Here is a 10,996-nt window from a genome sequence, read left to right as displayed (position 1 = left end):
GTTTATAATTCACGACAAAAAATGGAATTTTCACACCGTAAAGTTTAATTTTTCAAAAACCTTTAATTTTCAACCAATGAATTGAATTTTCGAACAAAAAAATAACATTCTTTTGAAAATTAATTCAATATTTAACTCAAAAATGTTTAATTTCAACAAAAAAGATGATATAAAAAAAAAAATTTCTATAAAAAATTCAATTTTCACCCCACAAATTAGAATTTTCCCAAAAAAGCGTTAATTATCAAACAATCAATTGAACCTTTTTACCCAAAAATATTAATTTTTAACAAGAAAGTTTACAATTTACTAAACAAATTTCTTGACAAAAAATGCAATTTTCACACCGTAAAGTTTAATTTTTCAAGAAATCGTTAAATTTTTAAACAATTAATTCAATATTTAACCTGAAAATATCAATTTTCAACCAAAAAGTTGATATAAAACAAAATTTCTATAAAAAATTCAATTTTCAGCCCGTAAATTAGAATTTTCCTAAAAAAACGTTAATTATCAATCAATTAATTGAACCTTTTTACCCAAAAATATCAATTTTCAACAAGAAAGTTTATAATTCACGACAAAAAATGGAATTTTCACACCGTAAAGTTTAATTTTTCAAAAACCTTTAATTTTCAACCAATGAATTGAATTTTCGAACAAAAAAAAAACATTCTTTTGAAAATTAATTCAATATTTAACTCAAAAATGTTTAATTTCAACAAAAAAGATGATATAAAAAAGAAAATTTCTATAAAAAATTCAATTTTCACCCCACAAATTAGAATTTTCCCAAAAAAGCGTTAATTATCAAACAATCAATTGAACCTTTTTACCCAAAAATATTAATTTTTCACAAGAAAGTTTACAATTTACTAAACAAATTTCTTGACAAAAAATGCAATTTTCACACCGTAAAGTTTAATTTTTCAGGAAATCGTTAAATTTTTGAACGAATTAATTCAATATTTAACCTGAAAATATCAATTTTCAACCAAAAAGTTGATATAAAACAAAATTTCTATAAAAAATTCAGTTTTCAGCCCGCAAATTTGTAGTCAAATATGTAACCCGCAAAAGAAAAACGAATTCTCTCTAAAACAAATTAAGTTTCAACCGAAAAATATGAATTTTCAACAAAAAAGCTATTATTATGAACAAAAATCCAACTCTATCAAAAATGCCTTCGACATATTGGGTTCTAACCATAGAAAACCAACCTTTCAGAAAAATGAGCCTCATAAATTTAAAAGTGGATAAAATTTAAATGAAAAAAAAAATATATATTTCAGCAAAACAATACAATATTTAACAATATGTGTTACGAAAAAAATAGTTGTTGCAAAATATTCCGAGCCCTGAATATAAAATGAATAATTTCAAGAAATAATTAGTGCTTACATGTTGAAATGTTATGAAGAATTCCAAGCGAGGAATCATGTGTGGCATTGCTATCATTCATAAGTTGCCGTTTGTAATGATCAGTATTGAACGCATTCTGACTATACCTTGGTGGAAGGCTGAAAAAAAGGAATTTAATCACAAAAATTAAATATTCAACTCTGAAAGCTCAAGTTTCAAGATTTAATATTCCCATTTTCGAAATAGCGATCTCCACAAAATACCTTAAGAATTTCGATGGGAGGGGGGGGGGGTCTACTATTTTAAAGAATTTAATAATAATAATTTAGTAATTTAATAGTATAAATGCAAAAAAAATTGTTTTTAAACACTTTTTAGTTAAGTTTTCAAATCTAAAAAATAAATTTTGAATATAAGTGACAAATTTTTAACTAAAATTATGACTTTTCAAACAAAAATATGAATTTCCATCTAGAAAATATCAATTTTCAACTAAAAATAAAAGAATTAAATTTCTAGTTAAAACCATTTTCAAACAAAAAAATGAATTCGTTAGAAAATAATTTAATTTTAAACCAAACAAATGAATTTTGTACCAAAAAAAGATACAGTTTCAATCAAACATAAATTTTTTCAACTAAAAAAGACAAATTTCCAAACCAATACTAAAATTGTTCAATTTGCAGTTAGAAAGGTGAATATAAAAAGACAAGTTTTCAGCAAATTTAATTAATAAACACTTTTTAAACACTTTTTAATTGAGTTTTCAAATCTGAAAGATAAATTTTGAACGGGAGTAATAAATTTTCATCTAAAAAATATTAACTTTCAACAAAAAATAGAAGAATTAAATTTATAGTTAAAACAATTTTCCACCAAAAAAATTAATTCTTAACAAAATAATTTAATTTCAAACCCAAAGAATTAATTTTGTACAAAAAAAAACTGTTTTAATCAAATATAAATTTTTTAACTAAAAAATACAAATTTCCAAACCAAGAATACAAATTTTCAATTTGCAGTTAGAAAACTAAAATAGAAAAAAACTACGTTTCAGCAAACTTAATACATTTACAATTAAAAATATAATTTTTTTACCAAAAATGAAATAGTTACATCTATAGTTAAAAAATTAATTCCGAACTAAAAAGAAACAAATTTTCAGCCGAAGAAATTAATTTTTAATCCGTGACGAATTTTCAAACAAAAGTATAAATTTTTATCCAAATAGTGCTTGAGATTAATCTTTTCTATTTGAAAATTAAACTGCTTTGTAGAAAATTCCGTCTTCTTAGCTTAAAAATTCAAGCATTTGGTTAAAAATGCAACTATATAATTGAAAATTAACTTTGAAATATTCAACACACATATTATCGTGGCATTTTTGAAAATTAATTTTTTAAATTGAAATACAGTTTCAAATATAAATTTTTTTCAACTAAAAAAGACAAATTTACAAACCAAAACTAGAATAGTTCAATTTGCGATTAGAAAAGTAAATTTAAAAAAACAACTAATTTTCAGTAGACTTAATTTATATAGAATTAAAAATATAAACTTGCAACTGAAAATATACAAATTTCCAGCCAAATAAATTTATTTTTAATCAAAAAATATAAATTTTTCTCAAGAAATTTTTCTCAGATACATGAATTTTCAACTAAAAAGATAAAGTTTCTAACAAAAATAAAATAGTTAAACTTTCTGTTAGTAAAATCAATTTTCCACCAAAAAAGAAAAGAATTTTCAACAAAACAGTTAAATTTTCAAACACAAAAATTAATCTTGAACCAAACAGATTAAATCTCTTCTAAAAAAGATGATTTCTCCACAAATAATGGAACATTTACATTTTCAGTTAAAAAAATTATTTCTAAATAAAAGAAAAGAAAAATTTTAACCAATAAGGTTAATTTTTAATCAATTAAATGAATTTTCTACCAAAATAGACGAATTTTTAACAAAGTAAATAGTTACGATTTTTAACCATAATAATAAAATTATATTTAATTTTAGTACTATAAAATGTTTTTGTACCAATTTGTTTGAAATATCGTATTTTTTTGGCCAAAAATTCAACAACTTGGTTGAAAGTTGAATTATCTTTTAAAAAATGTATCTTTTTGGTTGCAAATTTTTTCTTTTGGGATAGAAATTTAACTATTAAATTTCTATCTAAGAAAATTATATATGTATTTTTTAAATACATGTATTCTTAATAAAAAAAATCTTGGTTTTGGTATAAATTCAATCTGTTTCGTTGAAAGTATGTCTCTTTGGTTCAAAATCGAACTATTTTGTTCAAAATTCGTATATTTATATTACACTCATTTGTTTTTCATTTAAATTAGAATCTTTTGAGTTAAAAATTCCTCTTTAGAATGGAAAATTTAACCAGTTTTTTTTTTTTAAATGAAAATATAAATATTTCGCTTTTGATTAAAAATTAATATTTTTAATGGAAAATTAAACTCTTCTATTTGAAAATTAAACTGCTTTTTAGAAAATTCCGTCCTTTTAGCTCGAAAATTAAAAAATTTAGTGAAAAATTAAACTATTTAGTTGAAAATTAACTTTTAAATATTCAAAACTTATGTATATTGTTGAAAATTTGTACTTTTTGTTGTTAAAAATTAATGTTTTGAACTAAAAATCTTATAATGGCATTTTTGGTTAAAAAGTGTCTCTTTCTTGGGTAAATACTTATTTTTCAGTAAAAAATTTAACTTTTTTGGAAGAAAATTCAACTATTTGGTTGAAGAATAAACTACTTAATGATAAATTACCTTTTTGTTGAAAGTTGATAGTTTGGGATGGACAATTAAACCTTTTTGTGGACAATTAAAATACTTGGTTAAAAATTAAAAATTGTTTTTTTTTTAATTAGTATTTTAAACTGAAAATGTAACTATCCTTTTTTTTTTGAAAACTCAATTGCTTTTTGAAAAATTTCATGTTTTTTAGTTGAAATTAACCGACTGAAAATTCGATTTTTTTGTTGACTATGAATTTTTTAAACTGAAAATGTAACAATTCGATTTTTTTAAACTAATAGTTTTAAAACCCCTATCTATTTGCCAATTCAAGTTTCTAGAAAATTCATTTTTTTTTGTTGAAAATGAATTTTTGAAACTTAAAATGTAACAATTCGATTTTGTTAAATTTATGTTTTGAAAATCCCTCTTTTTGGTAATTTCAACTTCTAGAAAATTCGTTTTTCTTTTTGGTTGAAAATTAATTTTTTAAACTAAAAATGTAACTGTTCCATTTTTATTTAAAAACTCCATTTTTTGTTGTAAAATTACTTTTTATAGTTGAAAATTCAAATATTTGGTAATAAATTTAACTATTTTAGCAGAAAATCCCACTATTTTGTTAAAAAATTAAACTATTTATTTGAAAAATTAACTACTTGGTAAAAAAATACCTTTTTTGTTGAAAATTTTTCTTTTTGGTTGAAGATTCAAATATTTTGTTAAAAATTCAAGTCTTTTAGTTGAATTCAACGGGGGAAAAATTCTTTTTTTTTTTTAATTAATTTTTTAAATTGCAAATATAACTACTCTGTTTTTCGTTGAAGACTTACCTTCATTGTTCAAAATTTAACGAGCTGTTTTTGTTGAATATGAATTTTTTTAACTGAAAATGTAACAATTCCACTTTTTTAAATTTATATTTTGAAATTTTATACTTTTTTGGTCATTTTAAATTGTAGAAAATACGTTTTTTTACTGAAAATTAATTTTTTAAACTTAAAATATCACTTTCATATTTGGTTGTAAATTAAAATTTTTAGTTGAATTTTGAACTATTTTGTTAAAAATTAATAATTTGTTGTTAATTTTAACAAGTAGAAAATTCATCTTTTTCGGCTGAAAATTAATTTTTTGAACTAAAAATGTAACTAGTTCTTTTTTGGTTGTAAATTAAAATTTTTAGTTGAATTTTTAGCTATATTTTTCAAAATTAAACTATTTATTTCAAAAATTAACTACTTGGTAAAAACATTACTTTTTTTGTTGAAAACTCGTCTTTTTGGTTGAGGATTCAAATATTTTCTTTAAAATCCGTGTTTTTTAGTTGAATTCAACTTAGTGAAAATTCTTTTTTTTTGTTTGAAAATTAATTTTTCAAACTGAAAATGTAACAATTTTGATTTTTTAACTTATATTTTGAAAATTCCTTTTTTTGGAAATTTCAAGTTTCTAGAAAATTCGCATTTTTTTGTTGAGAATTAATTTTTTAAACTAAAAATGTGATTATTTCATTTTGGGAGAAACTTATATTTTTAGTAGAATTTTTAACGACTTTTTAAACTTTCGTGTTTCTTAGTTGAATCAAACCGGCTGAAGATTTGATTTTTTTCCTGAAAATAAATTTGTTTAATCTAAAAATATTCGATTTTTGGTTGTAAATTTTTTTTAGATGAAAATTCTAATATTTGGTAAAAAAATGTAACAATTTTGGCAGAAAATTACACTATTTTATTAAAAATTAAACTATTTATTTGAAAAATTAACTACTTGGTCAAAAAAATACTTTTTTTTTTGTTGAAAATTCGTCTTTTTTGTTGAGGATTCAAATATTTTCATAAAAATTCGTGTTTTTAGTTGAATTCAACCTTTTAAAAATTCGATTTTTTGGTTAAAAATTAATCTTTTAAATTAAAAATGTAACTATTCTATTTTTGTTTGAAGGCTTATATTTTTAGCTGAAAATTTTCTAATTTATTTGAATGAGAAGAAAAGCCTGAAATATCTGAAAAAATTGTCCGGACGTTTTTGTAAATTTCTGAAATGGGTCAAAAATATCCGAAAATTGGTAACGAAGTTTATGGATGACCCCTAAATAGATAATATTTCAAACAAAACATACGTTGATTTTCTCTCGACTGTTGAAGTTGCTTGGGGCAAGGGTGTTCCAAATACCGTAATATCTGTGAAATCTGGTCTGTCATTTTGTGTTGCCGAACTTGGTTTCTTTCTCGCCTTTTCTTCCATTTTCACACCAATCGGCACTTTCTTCATTCAAAAACTCTAAAATTCATCGAGCGTAAAAAGCGAAAGAAGTATACTCATCCTCCCAAAAATCAAATTATCACAGATATTTTTCTTGCCGAACGATTCTGCTCCGGTATAATTTGCTCTTTGTCAGTTTTGGCAGTTAATTAAGCGGATTTAAATTGAAAAAAAACATTGACAATATCTATGACCTTCGAAAACGAAATGTTTCTTAGGTTAGGTTGATCAGAAATTAAAAAACGGGCAAGGAATGGATGCTGATTGGTTAGAATTTTCCGTTGCTAGGCTACGCGACCTCAGCGACATCTTCTCTTCCGAGAGCCGGTAGTGAACTAGAACTAGTTAGTAAGATTGGGCAAAGATCTTTGGTTTGGGGAAAGTTGTTTTTCTATGTGTGTAGCATATTTTATTTTGTTTGAATTGCTTGTTTATAATATCGATTCACTCTTTATTATTTTTCCAAATAAATTTATATCCTGAGGAGAAAATCTTAAAATTTTAAACCAGATATAAAAATGTCTAACGTGTTTTATTGATAAACTCCACGTGCGATTTTTGAGGTTATAATATCCGCGAATTGAACATTTTTGGACTTGAAAAAACGACCAAGTGTTTGCTGTAAAGTTGCAATTTTAAAAGAACGATGACAGAATCTGCTGAGAACGTTACTACAGATGACATTTCAAAAGAAACTGAACGGAATAATTTGTATGAGTATCTCGATAGGGACGATTTTACTTCAGAAAAATATAAAATAGAAGTGAGAGGACTGCCAAAATATTATGGCATTGGAGAATTTAAGAAATTTTTGGGCGATAAGTTGGAGTTGGAATTTTGTAAAGTCAAACCACCGAGAAAAGGAAGCGGTTGGCTTTATGTTTCTTTTCGAAGTGCAGAATCTCGTGATAAAGCGATTTCTGTCCTGCATGGTGTTATGTGGAAAAATTCCAAACTTTCTGCTCACGTATGTATTATTTATTTGTTTATTAACATATAATAAATATAACTGAAGTTAAGTATATTAGAGAATTCAAAATATTTTCAATTATCCGCTGTTTTCTAAAAATTTCATCTTTTCCGCCTGTCTTTAAGAATTTTTCCTCTTTTTTTGTTTATAAAAGTTAATTCTTTTTGGTTGAAAGTTCAACTATTTGGTTCAAACATGAACTTCTTTGTTAAAAATCCATTTTTTTGTTGTTGAAGATTCACCTTTTTTTGTTGAAAATTAAAACATTTTCATGCAAATTATTGTATTATGTTAAAAATTCGTTTTTTGATAAAAAAATAATCTTAGTTGAAACTGTATCTTATTTGCTCGAAAACTCAACTGTTTTGTTAAAAATTGATTTATTTAGTCAAAACGTCGTCTTTTTTTATACAAAAAATAGGACTCTTTTTTTTCTTGATTGTAAAACAACTTTTTTTTTTAAGATTTAACCTTTGAGGTTAAAAATGTAACTGTCTCTCGAAAAATTTATGTTTGACTTTAACTTAAACTTTTTTGTGGAAAATGAAACTGTTTTTTTATTTAAAATAAAAATATTATTTGGTTTAAATATGAAAGTATTAAATTTTTTTTTAGAATTCATCTTGTTTAAATGTTAATTATTTGGATGAAAATTCATGTATTTTCTGGAAAGTTAGTATTTTGGTAGACAGTTAATCTTCTCAGTTAAAAATTTATGTTTTTCCTTGAAAATTTTTATTTATTTATTGGATTCAACTGTTCTTGAAAAAGAATGAAAATATTTATTTTTTCAAATATCAAATATTACATTTTTCTTTTGTTGAAAATTTAATTTTTTTGTAGAAAATCCGATTTTTAGGAACATTAATTTTTTTAAACTGAATTACATTTTCTATTGAGATATTATCCTTTTTGGTTCAAATTTCAACATTTTATTTGAAAATTGATTTTTTCAGTTAAAATTAAACTGTTCTATTTTTGGTTGGAAATTGATCTTTTTAATTTTTAAAAATTAACTATTTTGATAAAAATGTAACTATTTTGTGTAAAATCGTTTTTGGCTAAAATTAATTTTTTTATCTGGAAGCTCAAATATCATTTTCGGTTTAAAATGTCAGCTATTTGGCTAAGAATTCTTACATTTTGTTTTAAAAAATTAATTAAAAAAAAATGCAATTATTTGAATAAAAATGTATGCTTTTTAGTTGAAAATTCGTCTAGTTTTGTAGGACATTAATTTTTATTTTGAAAATGTATCTTTTTTAGTTAAAAATTCATTTATTTGGATGGAAATTTATGTATTTAATTGAATTTTTTTTTTGTAACAAAAATTTTCTTGGTTAAAACTTCAGTTTCTTATTAAAATTTCAATCATATTGTTGAAAATTTAATTATTTTCATTAAAATTCAAGATAGTGTTTTTCAAGCATCCGTTACAAAGTAACTATTTTGTTAAATTTATATTCTTTACTAGAAAATTTCACAGTTTTTTTGAAAAGTCAACTTTCTGGGATGGAAATCAAACTGTCTTCTAAAAAATCGTCTTTTTATCTCGAAAGTTTATTTTATTGAAAATGTAATTATTTTGTCGAAAATTCAATTATTTTCTGAAAATTATCTTTTTTCGTGGAAAATTAAACTTTCTTGTAAATGTAGCTTTTGGATTTAAAATTAATTTTATTGAAATTAAACTTTTTTTGGGTTGAATTTTGATATTTTTTGTTACAAAATTCGACCAGTTGGTTGAAAATACTATCTTGTAGTTAAAAAATTTAACTATTTTGTTAAAGTTATCTTTTTTTCTCGAAAATTCTGCAGTTTAAAAAAATTTAACTTTACGATTTTGAAACTCAACTGTCTTCTAAAAAAATCTTCTTTTTGTCTTGAAAATTCAACTATTTTGTAGAAAATTCCTGTTTGTAGTAGAATTTTGACCCATTTTGTTTGAAAATTTTGACTTATTAAATTCAACTATTTGATTTAAAATTCAACAATATATATATATATTGAATTTCCCACGGCTTTTTAAAAAAATTCCACTTTTCGGCTAAAAAATGTAATGACTTCCTGAAAAATCTGTCTTTATCTCGAAAAATGAACTGTCTTGTTAAAAACGAAACTTTTTTGTTAAAAATTCATCTTTTCAGATTTAAAAGTCAATTTTTTTATAGTTATTAGAATTTTTAGTTTAAAAACTAAACTCTTTTGTTGATAATTCGCTCTGCTGAATTGCAAATCTTTGGTTAAAAATTCATGTTTTTTATTGGAAATTCTTATTTATTTATTGATTGAATTCAACTATTTTTGATTAAGAAAATAGTATGTTGTTTAATAATTGAATATTATTAAAAATATATTTTTTAATATTTATTTGTTCAAGTATCAAATATTACATTTCTTTTGAGAAAAAATTCCTGAATTTGGCTTCAAAATTTAACTATTTTGTAGAAAATCCAACAGTTTTTGTTTGAGGTTTATTTTGCTAAAAATTCGTTGTTTTTTATTCAAATTAATTTTTCAAACTAAAACCTTAAATATAATTTTCGGTTGAAAATTGTATTTTGGTACAAATTAATTTGATTTGATTTTATTAAAAATTCTTTTTTTTGTCTGTTAAAAATGTAACTGATATCTTTATTTTTCATTTATCTGTTTTGGTTGAAAATTCAAGTATTTCGTGAAAAATTCATGTTTTTAGTTGATTTAAACGATTTTTTATTTAAAAGTAAAATTAAGTTTCATGTTTTGTTTTATGTTTTTCTTAGATAAAAAGTCAACTATTAATTAAAATATAATACTAGCAGAAACAAATTTTACGCCTTTCCAATAATTTGTTGAAAGTTGAACTAGTTTGTTGAAAATTAATTTTTTTTCGTTGAAGATTAAAAATTTTAGTTGAAAAATCATCTTTTTGCTTGAAATTTTTATTTGTTTTAAATTAATGTTTTAAACTGAATATTCAACCATTTCATTTTCAGTTGGAAATATATCTTTTTTACTTAAAAATTCAATTATTTGGATAAAAATGTATGTGTTTTTGTTTAAAATTCGTCTATTTTGATAGAAAATAAATGATTTTCTATTTGGATGATAATTCATGTATTCTAATAAAATTTAGTTTTTTTTTGTGAAAAAAATTATTTTTCTTGGTTGAAACTTCACTTTCTTATTAAAAATTTAACCGTATTGTTGGAAATTTAATTATTATGATGAAAATGAAAGATATTGTTAAAAAAACATATTTTTCTTTAAACATTTAACTTTGTTTTTCAAGCATTCGTCTTCTTGTATACAAAATTCGTTCTTTTGAATTTACAATTCATCTTTCTTGATTAAAAATTAACTGCTTTTGTTAACGCAACTGTTTTTGGTTGAATTAGAATAATTTTTGTTTCAAAATTCGACCATTTGGTTGAAAATTCATCTTTGTGGGTTCAAAATTTATCTACTTTGTTAAAGATTTAACGAGTTCAATATGGTACCTTAATTAATTTTGTTTAAGAGAATTTATTCTCTTATTATTCTAACTTTTTTTAAGTCACCCTATTTTCCATTGTTTGAGAGAATTTTGCAAGCCTCACAGACCCTATATTCAGTTTATTTATATATTTATTTATTTATTTTTATTATATATTTATTTATATAT

General features: G+C 22.5%; 2 protein-coding genes across 8 annotated transcripts in view; one reads left to right on the top strand and one right to left on the bottom strand.

The window, feature by feature from the left end:
• The window catches only part of LOC117174882 (centrosomal protein of 192 kDa), a 97,248-nt gene extending 90,649 nt beyond the window's left edge, over positions 1-6,599 (bottom strand). For all 7 annotated transcript variants that reach the window (XM_033364291.1, XM_033364295.1, XM_033364296.1 and 4 more), the window contains exons 1-2: positions 6,238-6,599; positions 1,402-1,520 (exon numbers count right to left, since the gene is read on the bottom strand). In XM_033364291.1, coding sequence (XP_033220182.1) covers positions 1,402-1,520; positions 6,238-6,389 — 271 coding nt within the window. In that variant the 5' untranslated portion in view covers positions 6,390-6,599. The remainder of the gene's footprint in view (positions 1-1,401; positions 1,521-6,237) is intronic.
• A 137-nt stretch (positions 6,600-6,736) lies between these two features.
• Positions 6,737-10,996, top strand: part of LOC117175200 (tRNA (uracil-5-)-methyltransferase homolog A) — a 35,306-nt gene continuing 31,046 nt past the window's right edge. Inside the window, exon 1 of the mRNA XM_033364837.1 lies at positions 6,737-7,347. Within this exon, the coding sequence (XP_033220728.1) occupies positions 7,027-7,347 (321 nt within the window). The 5' untranslated portion in view covers positions 6,737-7,026. The remainder of the gene's footprint in view (positions 7,348-10,996) is intronic.

Source organism: Belonocnema kinseyi, chromosome 6 (assembly GCF_010883055.1).
Source record: "Belonocnema kinseyi isolate 2016_QV_RU_SX_M_011 chromosome 6, B_treatae_v1, whole genome shotgun sequence".
Lineage (NCBI taxonomy): Eukaryota > Metazoa > Arthropoda > Insecta > Hymenoptera > Cynipidae > Belonocnema > Belonocnema kinseyi.
This window is presented reverse-complemented; position numbering and strand designations above follow the sequence as displayed.